Raw genomic sequence first — 22,177 nt, forward strand, 5'->3', positions numbered from 1 at the left:
ATAAATGTAGAAAACTTCCCCCAAACCATGACTCTTCCATTGACTTCTTTAAGCACTCAGGGTTCAGTCTTTTCCCAGTTTGATGCAGAACATGTTTCCCATCTGACAATTGCTTGAAGTGGAAAAGAAGAAATGCCTGTACTTCAGTCAACCCACTACAACCTGCCTTTTTGGGGGACTTGAATCAGTATCATTGTAAAGCTGCAATATTCTAGAAATCAACGATTTGGAATAACAAACTTCTCTTGCAATGGCTGAAAGGGGCATCCCTTTAGTCTTCATCTGGACAACCTCCTGTTGCAGGTTTCATTCCCCTTACAGCAGCCCACCATCTTGCAATCTTAGTGAAAATTAAAAGGAAGGAATGCTGTCAGTTAAATAGGGTTCATCATAGAATTAAGAAAATTTGCACCATGTGCCAGATTAACATCAATAACTTTCAGGTATCTGTAAGTGATCTCTAACATTGAGCAGAGTTCTTTTTTCAAATATTACTTTTTTTTATGCTGTGCTTCAGGAATACAATTAATTTATGAAGTATGCTTAAACTGCCCTTCTACTCCCGTTATAATAACTCCAAAAAGGACTAAACCATGACCTTGAAATGTAGGAAATTGTAGGTTGTTCTCCAATTTTGATCTCCACTGTAAATATATAACTTACAGTTGTTCTGATCTATAAACGCCAATGTTCAAGAGTTTTAAAAGACATCACTTATACTCACCTAAGCTGCACTTATTTTATCAATTTGCACTAATCAGTCAATATCACTATCACATTATCAATACTGAAAACATTTGTGCGATTTAATATTTTTGTGGAAAACTTGATACATTCAGGGTCAAAGAACAAAGTTAAAAATTATTTTGGGTGACTTGTCGGTCTTGACTGTAAGTTTTGTCAATTTAACGCAATTAATACTTTTATTCCTTGCTAAAAAAAAAAAAAAACCTAAAACTAAAAAAAAAAAACTGACTGCAAACTTCTGAACCATTTTCTATACACACACACACACACACATTATATATACACACATACACAAACATGAAATAAACATAGCATACATTACCCCATGAACTGTTTCGGTTATACCATTTGACACATATAATGTAAAATGTAGAGTTAGTATATTACAGATAATGTGACTCATATCTTCCATAAACACAACATAGCCTGTTAGTACTTTGTCCATGTCATTTAATGTCATAAATTTTTTTCCCATTCTCAAAGTATTTTCATAAACGTTCAAATAATTGTAAAAATAAAGATATTGACAACACACATCTTTAGAAAGGCATTAAAACCTATGGGAGTGTTCAAGTTTTAAAGGACTAGGACATGAGATCAGAATACTAAATGATCCACTTAGTCTAAACCACAATACATTGCATTTTCTTTCCGTCCAGAATGACATATTTCAGCTTGATTGAGTACATTAAGCAGTAGCTTCTGTATTAAAAGGTAGTGCTTCACCTATACAGCATGCATCTTTTATGTCTGTGTGCTAGGAAGAGCAATGTTTGGCTCTGTAGGCGAGGGTGGCAAAGCTTTGCACAGAAGCCTTTTCCTGGCCGCATCGCCATTTAAGTTTTTATAAGGGGTTTGTCGTGGTCCACGTGTGCAAATGGAAGGGAAACTCATCCCTGCTAGGCAGCAACCCGGACAGGCTATGACCTCATCCTGTTCTGGAGGCGTAAGAGGGGTCGTGGCACCATTGGAGTTAATAACCCCCCATCCCAGAGATCGACTGATAGGGACGGTGCCATTGTTGTTGTCCATGTCTAGTAAAGGAGGTAATGAGGATGGCTCATTGGAGACCGGGGAGCTCCAGCCATTGGAGAAAGGTTTGGCTGAAGCACTGACAACACTTTCTAGTGTATCAGGAGAGTTGGTACAGTCCATGGGATCCTCAACGCTTTCCTCCAACCTCCATCGGCTTGGAGACATCAACTCTAGATCTAATGGAAGACCGGAGTCATCAGCTACAGCTTCTTGACTCTTCATTTCAAGATTCTTCTCCTTGTCATCCTGCTTAGGGTCTGAACTCCTAATGCTGTCACCGGGTGTATCAAAAACCTCACTAATATTAGGGAGATCAGCAATACTCTCGTTGCTCTTAGTCAACACACTGTCCATTCCCATGTCCAACAAATTTCCATTGACTGGATTCATAACACTTTGATTATTTTCACGTTTCTCATTGGCAGCAGTACCACGTAGAGACTGGATGTCTTCTGGGGTGCAGGGCAGTGATTGGCTGCGTCTGTGGAAATGGAGAGGGCCTTGGTCACAGGAGATGGGGCTGCTGGGGTCAGGGGGCGGAGGGAGAGCAAAGGTGAGGGAAATGACAGACTTGCTGGGGGTGTCAAACAGCTTGATGCGGCCGCCGTTGAGGTCTTGGCGCTGGGAGAAGGGGTTAACGCGCATCGGTGTGGTCCGAGTCAGGAAAGGGGACGGAGGGAGGAGTACATCAGACTTGCTGCTACAGAGACACGGGTCAGCAGGAATGTTTAGAGAATGTTTTCGACTCAAAGGTGTTGTGTTTGAGGATGAGCGGTCTGAAAACACTGAAAAAAAAAAAAACAACAACTAAATTTAACTAGTTTTTTTTAAATTACATGACATGGAAGGTTCTTTGTTCATATTCAAGGTGAAAACTATACTTGAATTAATACAATTTTAAATAGAAACTAAAAGATATTTAAAAAAAATATATATATATATTTTTTTTTTTTTTTGCTTACTCACCCTGTACATCAGGCTCCATAGATTCACTCTTCTCTCGATCATTCACTATCTTATACAGCTCTGCTACAACCTCGGTGAATGATGGCCGACTGTCTGGGATCATCTGGGAGAGAATTTTTTTTTTTTAAATGTAAACACTTTTTTTTGTGAAGTCATACTTCTTGATTAGAATAATACATTTGTATCTTGGCAGAATTAGACAGGCTCTTAGGTATAAAAACATGTAAACATGTGTCAGCATGTGAGATTTGTAGAGGATGAATGTTGAATGTATGATCTTTCATGACTGTAGATAAGAGGTCTTACACTGCAGCAGATGACTGTGACTTTGAAGAAATGAGGTGGACAGTCTCCAACCATCTGGCGAAAGGCCTCCACATCAAGACCAAAGTCCTGAAAAACAATCACCACACAACCCTAACTTCAGTCTTAAGAAAAAAAAAAAATGCTCCAAAGCTGATACAAGCTGTATGTTACTACTGTGAAGAGTACAAGCTGAAATAAATCATCCTGATAATAAGTTTATCATAATTAAACAATGATTTGTATTTAAAAGCATGAATTCATTGGCAGTGCTGTAATCTTACAAGGAGTAAACTATTACCCATATTCATAATCTCATGTACTCACTCAGTTTGTTACAGGCCTAATATTCATAGACCAGATGGAAGGGTGAACCAAACCGATATAGAATAGTATAAATATATATATATATATATATATATATATATATATATATATATATATATATATATATATATATACACACACACACACACACACACACACACACACACACACTTCTTTAAATACAGGTTATAATTCTAAAACTGGTAAAATAGTTTTGAAAAAGCTCAACTGTAATCTGAATTTTTAAGATACTGTACATTCTGTTTTTTACCTCAGTTCGTGGAAGAAAGTCAGGATCTGCCTGTATTCTGCCTATAATCTCACAGAGGATAATTCCATAGGCAAATACATCAACCTGTAATAATAATAAAAAAAAATCCTTTACAGATAATAATGAATTTAAAATAACATTATTCTCAAACGCTGGGAATAATGTCACCAACTTTGCATTTGAAATTGTGAAATGACAGTAATCTGATAAGTTATGCGGGTGAAACAGTCATTGAAAAGGACTCTGGTCATATCTGGGTAATGAATCATATGGTGTTCAACCTTTTCATTGTAGTGTTCTCCTCTGAGCACCTCCGGAGCCATCCAGTAGGGGGAGCCGACAACAGCCAATTTCGGTTTCTCTGCCTCACTGAAAACAGACAAAGGGAAAACAGGAAAATCATTTACTTAAAGTGAACCTACAAGTTCTATTTATCTTTTTACAATTACTCCTCATTTCCTAATTTAACGCCCATAAACTCCTAGTCCATTAACCAACAGCTTGATTATGTGTGCGTAGGTGTATAAAAATAAAACCGAACAAGGTCTTGTAAGATCTTAATTTTAGCTGGCATACTCATACTCTGCTGAGAGACACTTCCTCAGTTTTATTTTGGGCTAGGACTGTACTGGGCATAAATAGACAGAGGGGAAGAATGGATACAAGGAGAGAGAGATAAATGTACTCCAGTGTGAGTGGGTTAGTCAGAGTGAGGGAATATACCGTAGCAAACATCTGAAATGCTTTCTCCTTTTTAGGATAGCTTTCCAAAAAGCCCTCATTTAGCAATCTGCTTGGTCTTCTTCACATGTACAAATACCTGTGGTTTTACACGCAAACATGAAGCATTTGCAAGCACACCAAAATATGCATTACATTGAAAAAACCAATGAGAAATTCAAGGCTTAGCTTAACTGTAAAACTACTCTCTCTCACACATACAGACTTTCTTACAAAGCCATCATTAATATAAACAAACGCAGAGCGGAAACAAGTCCCTAAATTACATCACATGTACACACTGGATGTGTTCATAATGGAAAACTAGGTTACAAATTGCTGTATACATATAGTGCTTTTCCAATGCATGGTATGGCACAGCTAGCTTTTGGGGGGTTCTCACTGTGTACTGCACCTGGTACCTTTTTCAGAACCACCTCGGCTGAGGTTGCGAGCTGTACAGTACTGTACTGCTAAAATGTGATGTGTAAACCCTGCTGATCACTGATTGGCCGAAGAGAACAGTCATTAGACCCGCTAGATTAAATCAGCACAGACAGCGAGGATCGAACGCATCTTTATTGAAAGACAAAACCAATAGTTCCCCTTTAGTCACTCACTTCAACGTTGTGTCGAAGTTCCGACACTAAGGGTTGCACTTGGGAGCCCAGACAACTCTGACATTATTGACAAAAGGACAAAGGAAACTGGTGAGCAAAATTTGCATAGCTGGCCATGCCCTGGACATGCTGCAGAGTCTCTTTAGAGCCCCTTTCACACTGCATGTTGGTCCTGGAAAATCCTTCTGTGTGAACGCAAACACATCCTGGGATTGATTCTGGACCTTGTAACATTGCTGTGTTTAGTCCCAGGACGAGCTGTGAGTGAACAAAAGCTGGAACCAACGGTATTATAGATGTGTCGTAGTGATAACAGTTACTGTTCGACCCTTGGAGACCAAGTGCAACACTCACCAGTGCTCCACCCAAGTTCCTTTCTTCATGGAAGTGCATGAGTAGCTGATGAAATTGTGGAAGGCACCTTTCTGCCATAACACTATACATTGGGTCCACCCTTGACAGTGGTCCAGCGAGGGAATAAATAGGCGTTCCCTAGATAGAGAGAGAGAGATGGCAAATGTCCACATCAGTGGTCCAGGAGCTCCACCTGTAGCTCAATCTTGCAGAGATGCGAGAAGCTAAGAAAATGAGCTCTCAACGATCTCTTTGCTGACACAAGTATTTTTTTTCTGCAATTCTCCACAGTTAAAAACAGAGGCCATTAAACACTTATTGCCTCGGTGTGGGTCAGGTTATTCACTTGGACCCCTTAAGCAGCAGCCTCCGTCTGTTTATTACCATAGATGGCACACTGCAAGGATTACTGAGGCACTGCAACAGCCTGAGCCGACAGTCAAGTCTGAACAGTGGCCAGTACCACGCAGGGAGGTGACACTGCCAACTTGTCCTAAGGATGCTAAGAACCCTCAAAGGGCTTCGTAGAGAACCTGAGATGGGTGACCAAGGGAGGAGGGAAGCTGACCAGAATAGCACTATACAAGCTCCCATCCAGAATACATGTTAGCATTTGGGACGGATTAGGAGTTGGGGTCAACTGAGAGAAGAACAAACTCTCCCCTGTGCAAAGTATCTCTTTTTTTCGGTGTAGACTGTACTTGGTCACCATGACAGCACACCTCTCAGAGGATCGTGCTTGGTCTGTGCTGAACTGCTTAGGAACACTCTTGTACAAGATAGTAGTCAATCTCAAATACTTTTCAGAGGCAAAAAGGCATCCTCAACCGGGCTTACGCCATTGGGACTGATGCATATGAGACCACTTCAGAAAGGGCTTCACACCTAAGTCCTAAAAATGGGCATGGCACCAATGCAAACATCTTGCCTGCCATTTCTTACTGTGGAGCCAGCAAAGTCTCAGGTCTCTGCATGCCCAGGCGACCTCAATCTTGTAGCGGTCTCCCTCTCACGACAGGTCACACTCCGGGGTAAGTGGAGGTTTTATCCCCAAGCGGTCCTACTGTTTTGGAGTCACTTCGATCAGGCGTAGATCCAGGCCTCACAAAAATCCACTCATTGCCCACTGTGGCTTACTACCTGGTGGATTCCCCTGTGGAGGGACCTTCTTTACCAGGGGAAGGGAACAATCTGGCACCAGCATTCAGATCTCTGTAACCTCCATGTTTGGTCCCTGGATGTGATCAGGAGGAACTCTGGCCACTATTGCAGCGAACCATGACATCGTAGACTGCAGATCAATGAAGAAGATCTGGTTAACAGATTCCTAGGAGGCACCCATAGGTTGAATCCTCAAAGGCTGCGCCCCATCCCCTCTTGGGATCTCTACATAGTCCTTCAGGCCTTACAGAGAGTTCTGTTTGAGCCCCTCCAGTCAGTTGAACTTAGTGCCCTCTCTATGAAGATGGTCTTCCTGACTGTGCTCACTTTTACCAATTGGGTGGGGGATCTCCAATCCCTCTCCATTAACGAATTGTGCCTAGTATTTTGGCGGCCAGACTCTCATGTTGTCCTGAGACCCTGGCCTGGATGTGTGCCCTAGGTTTCTAACACTCTTTTTAGGTGGTAAAGTTGCAAAATATCCCCATAGGAAGGGGCCCCTGACCCTTCTCTGTTGTGATCGATGTGAGCCCTACACATCTATTTGGAAAAATACACTAAAGCAGACAAGGAGCTCTTCAGACAGTCTGAAACACTGTCTCCAAACAAAGGATATTCCACTGGATTGTGGATGTGATCCTTATGGCCAATCAGGCCAGAGGCTAACCATGCCCTCTGGGACTGAGGGCACACTCAACCAGGGGCGTTGCTGCTTTGCCAGCTTCAGCAAAGAGTGCCTTATCAGTAGACATTTGTAGAGCTGCAGGTTGGGCTACACAATACATTTGCCAGATGCTACATTCTGTGAATGGAACCAGTTAACGAGGGTTACCATCCATATACATTTCAAACTTTAGACAACATTAAATCACATGATTTCATCTTCCTGCATGTTTAATTCAGCAACTCTAATTAACATCTTGTTAGTATTTTATTTTTTTTTAAAATTTTTTGGTGTTAATAAAGTTCTAAACATTTGATTGTTCAATATAATGGTCAGGCAAGAAAGCACAATTCTGGTTCATTCATTATATTGGAAAGAGGCATCCAGAAAAAAGCTTGTCTGGAGAAGAAAAAGTGAACGCTAACATCATTCATGTGTTATGCCAACAGTAAAACATCCTGAAACCATTCCGGTGTGAGGTTGCTTCTAAGCCAAGGGAGTGGGCTCAATCACAGTACCCCCAGGGCATCGAAGTATTAGGTGACTTTGTTTCTGTAGAACACAAAGAGATTTTTAGCTCAAACCATTGCGATCTATTAGTCTTCTACTGTAAGTGGAGGGGAATCAACAATATATATATATATATATATATATATATATATATATATATATATATATATATATATATATATATATATATATATATATATATATATATATATATATATATATAAAAATACAAAACCAAATTAAACTCTGCGGCTCGTGACGATTCATTGATGCGTAAAGACACAAAGGTTTCCTTTTAGTTTTATTGTAGGTTTTAGCCGTAATTCCCATCCACTTACATTATAAGACTGATAGACTGCATAGGGTTAAGCTAGAAATCTTGATTCTACATCTCGGATGTCCTGGGGGTAAGCAGATAAAAGCTAAAAAAAATTATTTTTGGAAAATATTTAAAAAACTATTCGTACTGTTGCAAAATGTAAGAGTAGCATGTTCTTCTGAACATTGCGTTGAAGAGAAAATGTCAAAGACAGAACAAAAATAGCACTCTGATGGCACTCACAATCACACATGCTATGTTTGGGTGGTACACTTTAGCTACCCTATTGTTTGTGCTGAGAAAGCATATAAAAGGAAGACTTAACAGACTTATAAGCCTCTGCTTTTATACACAAGTTTATACAAACGCCCTATGATGAGGAAAGAATTACACAAGCAGCAGATCACTTTAATATGTCCCAATATGTTTCATTGAAAGGAATGTTAATCCACAGGATATATGGATTAACGATAACATACAGTAGTCTGCGCTGGCCAAACAGTTTCCGCTCAAATATAGAAGCACTCGAATATCATTAACAGTGATCCCTTACTTAAATGTGCAACTGTGTGTGTTTTTTTATAACTAAATCTCAACATGGGAGCTCCCATAAGGTAACCAGCTCCATGTAATACTAAACTTATACTAAATACTAAAGCTTAATGTACACAAATTGGAAAATTACGCAATGTACTTTAAAATATGCTTTGCATGGCCCCCTCATATTTGTATACCTCCAAGTGATATGCTGGTAAGAGTCAATTTACTTCCTCCCTTCATTTCCTATTTCCTTAGTAAAAGTCAACTTGCAATTACAGTATCATTGATCTACTTGCTAGGAGTGTAACTTTGTCTACACTATTAAAACCTCCAACCACCCCCATACTAGAAATTCCTTAAATATCAAGGGATGATTTCTCCATCTATGCCCTTGTGACCTTATGTATTGTCTTCAACATATGGAAAATCCAATTGATGAAAACTACAATTTCTATGTGCTGCTTAAAGGGTTAGTTCACCCAAAAGGAACTAAGGGAGTGTCAGCCACATAAAAAAAGTCATTTGTGGATTAATGCTTATTGTTTCAAACAATTCAGTTCGATTTGGTGAACTGGTTCAAGAAGAACCAGGTAAATTGAATGATTCGTCGCGAACGGGATATTACTACACTGCAGTGAACGCGCTCACAACAGACCCGGAAGAGAAGACAATATTGAATTAAGTCATAGTTTGTTATTTTTGGACCAAAATGTATTTTCGATGCTTCAAGAAATTCTAACTGACCCTCTGATGTCACATGGACTACTTAAATTATGTTTTTCTTACCTTCCTTGACATGGACAGTAGACCGTACACACAGTTTCAAATGGAGGGACTGAGAGCTGTAAGACTAAATCTAAAATATCTAACTGTTTTCCGAAGATAAATGGGAGGTCTCACGGGTTTGGAACAATGTCAGTAATGACATAAATTTCATTTTTGGGTGAACTAACCCTTTAATATTAATGTGGAAGGCATGATAGGAATTTAAAAGCTATAATGTATCATTACTGTGATGTATAATTATTTTATAATATGAATAAATTATTTTTTGTAGCTTAGTGTCCATCATTGGTATGAGTTTAACACCTTGTGGATCAGACGGTCATGTTATGTGACACCTCAGATGTTAAGGTGTATTGTATTTGCCTTTAATCTTACTGTGAGTGCACATTTAGTTTCAGTTTTGGTTTCACTCGCTCCGTGTCCAATAAAACAATCCACGTACTCCGTTTTCTGATTAAAATATCTTCCTTTAATCTTGATTGTCAGTTCAATAAAACAAATAAAATTAAAAATGCAAAATGTGATCTTAAATCTTCAATATCACGGATGAGGTAAAGAAAACTGTGCAACTCCACTGTATTCCAAAGAGCGCACTGCCGCAAACTTCACACTCGTGATTCTTAAAGAGCCAGTAAAGAATTTTAACATATTACATATTTTTACAGAATATTCATCCAAATGGTAACATAAATAAAGATAACAAATGAAGCAAATTCAAACAAAAATATTCAAAAACTGAATCTAATCAAAATAGGCTCCTACACTTACGAACAGCATTTACCTTAAACATCACGCATGCAGTAAGATGAAAAGTGTTTTTTAGGGGCAACAGTGTAATTTCTCCTTTGTTTTTCTTGCCAAGTGTCTAAATTAACTGCATGTGCCTGCAGTGCAACAGTACATGCTTCACATCATGTGAGAACAGATACTTGGGCCACTGGGGTAAATGCCAACATCATAACTCAAGCATATCTAAGGTATTTACCATCCATTTCATTTACACGTGTAGCACCGTGTACACATGTACTGAAACAACCAGACATGACTAGGACATGAGCTGGGTATGTAGAGGCTGCACTAAGCTAAAGATGAGGTGCTGACTACGTCACATGCACTTAATAGTTTATTCTCCAGCTATAGATACGAGTGCTTTATGGAAAAATGGAAGCTCATCAATCAGTCCTTGACTGCTTCAATTTCTCTCTCTGGAAGCATGGTGTATATCTAATCTTATCTCTAGAGGTATGACGATGCAATTTACTGACCTGTGATCAGGAATTTTCTCTGCTAGGCCAAAGTCCCCCACCACGGCACTGCAGTTCCCATTCTCCCAGCGCACCAGACAGTTCTATAAAACAAAAAACAACATTTGTGCCCTTACTGTATATTTGCGCTTACTATTTATAAAGGCACTTCCAGTGTGTGTACCTTTGATGTAAGGTCTCTGTGAAATATGCCCTTGCTGTGGAGGTATTGCAGTCCTCTGGCAATATCAAGACTGAGGTTAATTCTCACAGACCATGACAGGAACACGTCACTGTTCAACAGCTGCTCCAGGTTACCGCCATTAATGTACTACAACACACATATATATATTTAGTGTATATCCGTGCAAGAAGGCTGTTCCAAAGGGTCTCCAAAGATATCTTCCTTTAACCAAATTCTAAGGCAGCATCACATGTATCCATTGCAGAAAAGGCATGGTCTGCATTAGGGCTGCGATTTGCAATTCGCTTTCGATTAATTGCACAGCCCTACTCTGCACTGACTTCTGTGAAGCAAACTAAATCCTACCTATAAATAAAGATATACAACTGTTCAAACATTTGGGATCAGGAAGATAACTTTTTGAAGAAATTGATAATTCTGTTCAGCAAGGATGTACTAATTGATCAAAAGGTGACAGTAAAGACAATTTATATAATGTTACAAAAAAATAACATTACAAAAGATTTCCAGTTATTTTGACACTTCTATTCATCAAAGAAATCTGAAATGATTCTTGATGGATCATGTGACACTGAAGAGAGGAATAATAGCTGCTGAACTTTCTGAAAAATTCAGCTTTGCCAAAAAAATAAATGATATTTTAATATAATGTATGAATATTTTAAATTGGAAACATTTTATTCAAATATTATTTCAAATTATTACTCTTTTTAAATTTACTTTTTTTAATGCAGCCTTAGCAAACATTAACTTTCAAAAAGAAAAAAAAATCTATATCTCTCTCTCTCTCTCTCTCATATACACATATACATACATATATACATATACATATATATATATATATATATATATAGTAGACTCCTCTCTTTCGAACAGTAGTGTATACCATTTAATCTTGAACAATTTTATCCAACAACTATTGTTTTATATGCTTTATAAGCACTCTCACTTACCTCTGTCAGAGCATGAAGATGTCCCTCATGTACACACACTCCCACAAACCTAAAAGGCGTGCACACACACACACACACACACACACACGGGAAAAGGTGTTGGAAAAGAACAAAAAAACAAGAGAAGGTGCTATCTCAAGAATGTGAACTGGAACACCTGTATTTTGAAGGCAATCTTAAGCATGCATGAAAAACACACGCTCTCGCTTTTACACAAACACGCACACTTAATTCAAACACGAGACCACACAAACTGGTGCAGGTTAAGCAAACAAAAGACCAAGACTTCTTGCCCTGGCATATATAAACAAATACATCCCCTGTTTTCATGTGGGGATTTGTTTAAGATAAATATATTTGTATTTCATGGTTAATAATGTGTTAACGTGTTGCTCCCTCCTCTACTTCCCAGCTTTAAGTTAAATGTTTTACTCTATATAAACAGTGGTTGCAGTTATGGAGGCAAGACAAAAGCTGCCATCCTGTGACATCAATATTCATGTTTTAAAGAAATGTAGGACAGTTCTTAATCAAATATAACATGCATTTAGTATGATCTCTCTTATTTTTTGAAAATGACTCGCATTTTCACAGATTCTGCAAAGGGTGCCCAAACTTTCGAGCCCCACTGTATATGGTTAATATTCAATGTTGATGAGCTCTGTTATAGATGTGTGCACTGCAGACCTGAGTATGTTGGGATGTCTCAGGCGGTTCATCAGCTGTACCTCCTTCAGCATATTGGCTTTGTTACTGGCCATGGTGTTCATCTTCAGAGCCATCACCTGCCCCGTGGTACGATGCTGCGCCTTCAGAGGAAGAGAGAGAAAATACTTGTCACAGACAGACACTTTAGAGGTCTATTCATGTCTGGGCCAGCTGGACCGAGATCTCTGGCCTTTTTCTTCCTCCCTCACACACACACACACACACACACACACACACACACACACACACACACACACACACACACACACTTCTGATTCATCCCAAACTTCAAAGTCCCTGGCTGCAGGAGACATTATCTGTATTATCTGCACACCTCCCATGCGGAAACACAGTGGAGCCTATACGGAAATTGTGGAATTTCAAATTTAGAAACAAAAGTTTTTTAAGTTTCAATTTTCAAAACAATGTTAAGTCACATGAAATGAGCCAGGACAATTTTATAATACAACTAGATTAGTCTGAAAGAAATTCATATACACCTAGGATGCTTTGAGGGCATAAAACAGTCTAATTTTAATTTTGGGGTGAACTAACGCTTTAAGATTCTGTACAATTTGTAAATAACTAAATCAAATACAGGCAAATTTGTGGCACTGAACGTGTGAAATCATCTGTACAAAAGGTCAAGAAAATCTAACATTATGTAACAACACAAAATGCTTCTGGTGTCCATGTTCATATCTTTAAATTTGTTTGAGTGGTTCATCAGAGCACATCTCACAGGAAATTAGAACACCATAATATTTTGGTTCATAGCAACGACAAATAAAGGAATTGCTGTTGTTGCTAACTTTTCGGTTTCCTGAACATGTTAGCGATATTTCCACACACATGCACAAAATTAAATATCTGCATCCAAGCTTCAAGAGAAGTCTTAATTTTTTATTGTCATATTACTTTTGTATAGACAATGTAAATCAAGCAAAAGGAGAAAGCCATGCCTGATTGAAGACACCCAAACCTGTGCAGTGTTGTCTGACTGACTGATCTTCCCTGCAGCACCAACGTATGCAAGCTAGGATATCATGATAACAATGAGCACCCTTATCTGCTTTTGTGAGTCTCATGAAGATCAATAACAGGAAACTTTAAAATCCATAAATTATCTGATATAACTCAGCCCTGCAGCAAGAGAGAAATGTTTGCTCACACAAGAGAGTATACGCTTGCTCACACATTTGAGGCTGTGTGTGAACTGCTTTTATCAAAGGTAAACAGTGCACAGGTGCAGCACATTCTAAGGGATACTGAAGACACTAATCACACATACATATTTCGGTATCCTGTGATAAAAATATCTGTGTAGTGAGAATTGATGTCCTTTAGGAAACCGAGAAAGTCTTGTTTTCCTGAGCAACAATTGGTAGTCAGGCATGGTTTACATCTGTGTGCTTTCATATTTTATGGTGTAGATTCATAAACTCATAATTGTTGATAATTTTTAACAGACATTCACAAAGTTAAACAAGTAGCTTAAAGGGATAGTTCACCCAAAAATGAAAATTTGATGTTTATCTGCTTACCCCCAGGGCATCAAAGTTGTAGGTGACTTTGTTTCTTCAGTAGGACACACATTATGATTCTGCAGTCTCTCAGTTGTACAATGCTTTTTGGGTGAACTATCCCTTTAAAATTAAATTCACCAAGTAATTATGCAGCCATATACAGATCAGGTTAAAAGGAATACTTCACTCAAAAATAAACTTTTCTGAAAATTAACTCACACTTAGGGCATGAATTAGTTTCTTCATTTGGAGTGTATTTGGAGAAATACAGAATACATCTTAATACATACAATACTTATTCATCAGTGGATCCTCTACAGTGATTGGGTGCTATCGGAAACCAGATAATCCACAAGTAATTCACATGTCTCCATATTTAACTATAATACCATGTCTTTTGGCCAAAATACAAGTCCATAATCCATAATGCTTCCTCCAAAGTCCATCCCCTGTTCTCCGACATCAAAATCCACCAACATATTGAGAACTGTTGTGGGCTGTTTTTGCTTACTGATGGTGCTTGATCTGTGCATATTTCTTTCCTGATTCAGACTTGATGACATTACCCCAAAGAAAGCAATATTATGGATAGAGGACTTTTGAGGATATTAGCTAACATTAACAAAATTATAATTATTGGGTAAACCATTGTAAATGGAAATGAGGTTACTGCACTCCCGGTGGCTGAAAACAGTATGCAATCAACCTAATTTTTTAAACAAGCAAACAATGGGTGGGGGTGTGGGGGGGGGTAGAGCTTTGTGAATGACAGCTGTTCAAATTCTGTGGAGTTTTCCATGGAATTCTATGAGGACAGAAACCACGCAGCCTGCCTACAAATTATCTATACAGCATTTGTTTTTGATAGGGAGAAGGTCTGCATTGGTTTGGAAAGAAAATGGCGCAAGCTGGATTCAAACTGGGGTTGCCCATAAAATTTTCACTGCACAATGTGCCAGAGCAAGTGCACTGCACACACTAATACATACTCTTGCACTGTACCTAACAGAGCAGACAGTAGCTGAATGAGCATTGAGGTCACTCAATATGCTGTGGACTGTATGAGTTGTAGTAGTCTGGATGCATGTATGTGATGAATTGGATTTATCAACATACTTCTCATATTGCCATTTAGACAGTTGGTCTGAGACAGCACTTACCAGAGCATCATTAACACCCACTCACACACCACAGCACACTGCCAGAGAGACCGTTAAAAGTGCCCCATAGAGCAGCGGTTCTCAATTCCAGTCCTCGCACCCCCCTGCTCTGCACATTTTGTCTCTCTTTTATCGCTTCAGATGTATGTTCTATTCGAACGTAAGTGCCCTGCAAAGTGGACATCACAGGATGTTCCTCCATGATTCCAGTTCGAAGTGAATGTATGTTCCATTCAAAGAGCATTGAAGTGTGCGATGAACACTGTGTAGGGACCATGAAAGTGGGAACAGTTCATGCACAGAGCTCACTTCTAACAAGCTGATTATCTGAATCAGGTGTGTTAACAAAGAGAGACATAACAAATGTGCATAGCAGGGGGTCGCGAGGACTGGAATTAAAAACCACTGGCATAGAGCACTTAACGGTCAGTAAATTATCAGACAAAAAACTGTTCTATTTTTACAGCTTATATTGTGCAACCTACAATGTGCATATACTGTGAACTTTTTATTCAAGGTATAAACATTTCTTGCAAGGACAATCAAAGTTACATTAGCAATACAAGAGCTAAGCTTCTAAAACTAGAACTTTCGGGTTAGCAGCAGACATTTTTAAATCACCATGCCACCAAAGCTTTAAATACCGTACATCAAAAATACACACACACCTATAAAATGCATCAAAATGTATTCACAAGTATAGGCTTCAAAAAATTCAGACTGCATTCATATTTAAAGCATACGCAAACTCAAACAAACATGCCCAGGAGCTCTGTGGAAGCAATGGAGCTTGACATCCATGCATGCCCTGACTAGTAAAAGACACTGAGGAACAAGAATAGAAAGACAGAGGGAGAGAGAGAGAGATAGAGAATGCAATAGGGATGCACTAAAGAGGACTGAAAACATGTCAGAACTAGCTTGCAAATTGTTTACAACCTCAAACTTTCCAACCAATCAGAACCTATCTTTAACGATCAGTTCACAACTCTTCTCCCACTGACAAGAGGACTACAATGTACAGCGGGTACTTTTAACCACACTCCTCATATCCATTTTAATGGAATTGAGCCCATTTTTAAAACCCGTTACACCAAAGAGGGAACCAGATCCCACCAATGAGTGTCTTTTCTAATTGTGGAACCCAAGATGTGTTACCGTGACACCCCTTTGTCAAATGCAGATCAATGTGTACTCACCAGACTTATTACAGTATTTTAGGAACACACTAGGACTCAATGAGCACACTTGATACAATGACCTCAACACAAAGCTCAAATGCACGGCTAATAAAATTAGAACCTAGATCTCCATTAAGAACTCTGCATTGTCATTCTTCAGAGAAGACAATTATATAATCTACAGCGCCCAGTGTCTGGGTGCTTAACACAACCATTTGCCATCTGAAAACAACTTTTGCTATAGGTTTCCTTGACTTTTCTTATTGCATATCCTGTTGTTTAGTGCTAGCAACAAGTTTATAGGTTTGATTCTCAGGGAATGCATGTACTGATATAACCAGTGTTGGGGGTCAAACATTACAAGTAGCAGAAGTTACGCAACCAGATTACATTTTTCAAATAACTAAGTAAAAAGCTACATTTTGTCCCCCCATTTATTCAGTGAAACCTCCCATGCTGAGAGAAACAGGGAGTGAGATGCACAGACAGAGGCACTTCTTTCAGGATGAGGCTTATTTAAATCACTTTTGGTGTGTGGTCATTACAGTTGCCAAAAATATAACTTTTTTGGTTATGAAAATAAATAAACAAGCTCAGGTGACAAAAATTAAACCAAAAATAACTAAGTAATGCACTACTTTCAATGCAAAATTTCAATGCATTACTTTTAAAAGTAACTTTTCCAAACACTTGATACGAAGTTTACCTTGTTAAAAGTTATTTTGTACTGTGAATAGTGTCTGTATACTGAAATGTAAATGTTTTAATGTTTGCAAACTTAAAATATTTAGCAATGTATAAGTTTCTTTGAAACAAATGGCACTTGGTTTGATATTTTATTATTTAATGCAAATTACTTTCATGCATTTTTAAAAGAGGATTAAATCCCACTTTTATACTAAACCATGCAGCATGGTACTACTTGTGAGTTAAAAAGGCACCGATAGAAGAAAAACAACAACAACAACAACAAAAAAACATTTCAAAAGACTTCATTCTGGCTGTCCAGCTCCATCAGATTCTTGTAAAGGAATCTCACATAAATAGCGAGTTTGTTTTGGCACAGCTTAAAAGGAGAACGCCTGCTGATCCCACAATGAGGTGAGCATCAACCCAAGAGAAACACAAAATTCCCTCTTCTTTCATCACTAGTTCTGATTTGATCAAGATAAGCAGAACAAGGCAGAGAACCGGAGCAATTTTTTTTTTTTCACTTTAAATCTGATGAAATATCAATCAAGCCATTATCTGAACAGGCAGACGAAATAGTTTTTTTTTTCTGACTAAACAATTAGAAGAGAACAAACAGACTTTTTTCAGTACAGTCCTTACTGTTGACAGACTGCAAAGTCTTTAAAAAAATAAAAACCATGCATGAAGGATCTATAACATTAATGTAAAGAATCTATTAAAAACTAACTAAAATTACCCTCACAACTGTGGACTATTAACTGGGCTTCACAATTATAAATGTCATATTTTAAATCTTTCATAACCACAGAAACAAATATCAGCAACCACACATTTGTATATTGACCTGATCAGCAGCGACTTTTTTTGCGGGCAATAACCAGCAGCAAGTTATTACTGTATTTGGTATCTGGTCAGTAAATTGGGTGAGGGATAGCTAATTAGGTCTCTTCTTTTTCTGTCAGTCTTGGTCTCATATGCATGCTCACAAACACAGGAGTAGAGTTTCCAGCACCCCTGTGCACCTTGTCAATGGGTATCTATCTAGTTTCACACCAACACAGACCTACTGTCCTTACACGGGTCGTGACTCATGACCCCTTTTCTCTAACAGGTAGGTAACTGCCAGAATGACTGCTGTGATCATAAGAATTTTGCAAAGAGGTTCATAAATTGATGGTCTGGCCAATCAGTCATTCTGAGAGGGTAAAACAGATCATAAATCTATAGAACTACAAAACCTGGAGGCATTTGACACACAAACATAAATCCAGCTTGAAGTGAAAAGATATTTAGTTGTCCAAAGTCAGTAATAGAATCACATCATATACAGTCGAGAACAGGATTATTTCTGTTATGTAGGTCTTTTTGAGCGATGTAATATTCTTTACATACAGGTGCATACCAAAAATATCATCTTCTCAGTCAAAAAAAAAATTTGATGAACTTTATGAAGAGGAGCAGAATGTAGTTATTTTTCACTGAGGGATTCGCCTAACCTTATGATATCAATAAAATGAGTTTAGATATTTTTTATACATTTTCAATAATACAAGTCAGATTTTGGTTGGATTACAAACTGAATTAAACAAGATATTACTGTGAAGTTAGATAAACAAACTGGTATTTGATTCAAAAACTTGCTTTTGATATTTGATAATATTACAGCTATTAATGTTAATCAGCTTAAACTAAAATAGTGAAAGTGTTTTAAACTTTACTCTTGTTAAATGATTTGTAAAACTATGAGTACACAAACTATAAATGACTCCCATGCTATAAATTTATGTTTTATTTAATGTATTAAGATATCTGTGAATTTGAGCTTTTGTTTACGTGTAGTGTTCCTTTATTTAAACACTGTGCTGGAAATGCAGCACGTGCATTGTGTAAAACACACAAACAAACGGCATGACATAAATTACATATTTACCTTGAACACCTCCGAGAAGAAACCGGAGCCGATTTTCTCGCAGATAAAGTCATCTATCCGTGCCAGGCTGGACACGGCGCTGCGCAGCGCCCGGTAAGAGGACGGCCTGGGCCGGTGCGCTCCGTGAATCCCGTGCAAAAAAGAATCCGATGCCTCAGGGTCCAAGTCATCTTGATCCATAATGAAGGTCCCGGATGACATTATCTCGCGCACTCTAAATTCCACCACGAGCGTTTACATATCTCTGACGCTCACGTAATCCTGCAGTTTCAAGGTCCCTGTAATTGTTTGACAAGAAAAAATAGCGGGTCAGCCTTTTGATCAAGTTAAGAAGGGCTACGCGCAATCCCCGGTGCGCGTCCGGCGCGTGACCGATCTCCAGGGCTCGTGCGTCGCTTCCTCAATGCTGATGTCTGCCCTCATATTCAGTAACGGATCACATTCCTGTTTCAAATAAGAAATGGAGAATCGATCTCAATAACAGTTAAATTTAAATCCTCTGTCTGTTTTTGCAAGAGCGAGACTTTTGAGCTGAACATGTTTTAGTGGAGTTGAACTAGTGTAAATGATAATGAACGGCGGCGGCATCTTCCGCTACAGTCGGACTGCGGATGATGAATTACACATAAAGAAGTGAGGCGATACGAACGGTCGCGACCTCTCTAATACACTTTTATACTGTTGTTTATTATCTAAATTGAGCTTGTTAAAATCATTATCATAAGTTTGCCACCATGTCGTTTATCGTTATGCTTACCCGCGCTGCTCTACAGGTATAAACTTATATTGTCTTCGTTCTCACACCCTCCATTTCTCAGGCCGTTGTAAATATCCTAAAATGATGGAAGCTTTTGCTCAGTTCCACTCGTGTTTCAAGTCGAAAGCGACTAAACGGGGAGTCCCTGCCGGCGTCTCTGTGTGCAATTCGCAGGAAACGTGTGCAGACTGAGTTTGAGCTCTTATTGGAAGCTCCTCACCTGGGCGGGTCCAGTAGCGCGGCGGCGGCTCACCTGCGGGGGCGCGCGCACTAAAGCTGCTTGTTTGACAGATGACCAGGAGAAGCTCATGTAGTGGTGCTGCGTAGCAAACAGTGGCGCCCAAATCCCCGTTGGTTGTGCAAATGATATTAGCTGTACTAATATTATTTGCAATTATTTAGAAGTAAAAATAGACTTTAAAAAAAAGGCAGTGGCTATTTGCACTCTGTAAATAGCGATAAAGGCTATTTACACTAAGTGCAAATAGCAGCATTTTTTTTGTGTGTGATGTGTTATTTACACTAAGTGCAAATAGCTATAGAATACTACACTATGTTAATAAAAGCAGGATTTTCTGCTATTTATATACTACAATAGTGTCAATTATCTGCACCTCAGTATCGTAGTACATTATAAAACAGTATGCAATAATTCTAGGGTGTAAATTTCAATTTTAATTCAAATTATTAAATGGATGCCTCCATATTGGGACAATAAAGCCCCATACCCCTACACCTACCCAGCCCTATGCGATACTTTATTTTCAACTTTTTGATTATTTTCTTTATTTTCATAGAAAGTAAATGCTTTTCTGATTTTATTTGAAATTTGAAAAGGGAGAAAAAAGTTTGCCAAAAGGCGTATTCGAACCCGGGTCGATCACGTCAAAATGAGTATGACACATTTTACCTAATGTTGATAAGCCAAATCACATATTGGTCGGCGGAGTTAGTGTAGATAGCCTCTGCCAACAAGGCAAGCAATTTGCACTTAGTGTAAATGGACACTCTGTTTTAGAAATGCTTTTGAACAACTACTAAATTATTAAATAGGCCTACATCAGGCTCAGCCTGTGAATGATCGTTTTGACAACACAAACTTCGGCACTACTAAAGCTAGATATACATTTAAATAACGTTTATGTCTTATTTGATATATGCCTATTTGTGATATGCACATCTATAATAAAGTGTAATGCAGGGTATGTCATGTCTTGCCATACAGCCAAAAATGATTGAAATCAAGCACTCCATCATTGTACAGTCATGGCCAAAGATTTACCCAGTAACATCAATTTTGTGTTTTGCAAAGTTCCTGCATAAAGGCACAATATGTAAGTTTTCACCACTAGAGAGTGTGTATTCAAAATGGGACTTGGGCAGAAATCATGTTCATTGATGAGCTAATGGTTTATTAACATTGCCTTTAAGCTGTTGTGGTGTTCATTCACATTGTTTCTAGAATATTGTGTAGAGTGACCAGATGCATTTTAAATAATTGCTTAAAGCTTTAATAGCCAAAATTTTACTGTTTTTTGATCCTGCCACAAAATCACCAGCTAACATTTATTGATTTGTCATAATAAAAGCACATGTGAAAGTGTGAATGAGTACAGGTCAGGTGAAATCCCTATCATACTAAACAGACTGTAAGAGCATGCAGACTGATGGAGGAAAGAAGCGCTTCCAATCAATGTGTTTTTGTTAGCAATGGCTACCTCCAAAAAAACATGTGCAGTCATCATCTCTTTGCATTAAAATGACCTCACATGCAAGGAAATTGGTACAAAAAATATTGCACCTGAAAGAACCATTTACTGGATCATCAAGAACTTCAAGGAGAGAGGTTTGACTGCGGTGAAGAAGTCTTCAGGACGTCCCAGAGTGTCCAGCAAGCGCCAGGACCATCTCCTCCTGAGGAGTCAGCTACAGAATCGTGTCAGCACCAGTGCAGAGCTTGCTCAGGAAATGCAGCAGGTTGGTGTAAGAGCATCTGCACACAGTGAGGTGAAGACTTTTGGACAATGGCCTGGTGTCAAGAAGGGCAGCGAAGAAGCCACTTCTCTTCAAGAAAAATGTCAAGGACAGACTGATTCTGCAGGATGTACAAGGATTGGACAGCAGAAGACTGGTGCAAAGTTATTATCTCTGTTGAAGCTCCCTTCTGACTGTTTGGGACATTTAGAAAATCGATTGTTCAGAGAAGAAAAGGTGAACGTTAGCATGAGTCCTGTGTTGTGAACAGTGAAGCCTCCTGAGACCATCCATGTGTGGGGTTGCTTTTTATCCAAGGGAGTGGGCTCTATCATAATTCTGCCAAAAACACTTTCATGAATAAAGAATTGTATCAAAACATCCTGCAAGAGCGACTTCTTCCAACAAACCATGAGCAATTTGCTGATGATCTGTGCATTTTTCAGCATGATGGAGCACCATGTCACAAAGCAAGAGTGAAAAAGTGGTTTGAAGAACATTACATTGAAATTTTGAATCTGTG

At 38.6% G+C, this 22,177-nt stretch overlaps 1 protein-coding gene across 3 annotated transcripts; it reads right to left on the minus strand.

Moving 5' to 3' along the window:
• Positions 1 to 977: 977 nt before the first annotated feature.
• Positions 978 to 19,886, minus strand: LOC113052109 (dual specificity testis-specific protein kinase 2-like). 3 transcript variants are annotated; one of them, XM_026216443.1, is made up of 12 exons: positions 19,681 to 19,886; positions 18,924 to 19,201; positions 12,413 to 12,534; positions 11,726 to 11,774; positions 10,752 to 10,898; positions 10,589 to 10,671; positions 4,986 to 4,988; positions 3,931 to 4,018; positions 3,650 to 3,733; positions 3,055 to 3,141; positions 2,749 to 2,851; positions 978 to 2,567 (listed from the first exon to the last, which is right to left on the minus strand). In XM_026216443.1, exons 2-12 carry the CDS (start codon positions 19,122 to 19,124, stop codon positions 1,492 to 1,494), a joined length of 2,043 nt encoding a protein of 680 aa, XP_026072228.1. In that variant the 5' UTR covers positions 19,125 to 19,201; positions 19,681 to 19,886; the 3' UTR covers positions 978 to 1,491. The 3 variants fall into 3 exon arrangements, with proteins under 3 accessions (XP_026072228.1, XP_026072227.1, XP_026072229.1); XM_026216442.1 differs by having other exon boundaries at positions 18,924 to 19,367; XM_026216444.1 differs by lacking the exon at positions 4,986 to 4,988 and having other exon boundaries at positions 18,924 to 19,367.
• Positions 19,887 to 22,177: the final 2,291 nt, after the last annotated feature.

The sequence above is a fragment of the Carassius auratus genome, chromosome 32, assembly GCF_003368295.1.
Source record: "Carassius auratus strain Wakin chromosome 32, ASM336829v1, whole genome shotgun sequence".
In the NCBI taxonomy this organism is placed as follows: domain Eukaryota; kingdom Metazoa; phylum Chordata; class Actinopteri; order Cypriniformes; family Cyprinidae; genus Carassius; species Carassius auratus.

Coding starts and splice junctions, on each gene's coding strand:
- LOC113052109 (XM_026216443.1), bottom strand. CDS start 19,124: ATGTCATCCGGGACCTTCATTATGGATCAAGATGACTTGGACCCTGAG. Junction 10,672..10,751: donor ACAGAGACCTTACATCAAAG/GTACACACACTG, acceptor TTTGTTTTATAG/AACTGTCTGGTGCGCTGGGA. Junction 3,142..3,649: donor ACTTTCTTCCACGAACTGAG/GTAAAAAACAGA, acceptor ATTGTTTTTCAG/GACTTTGGTCTTGATGTGGA.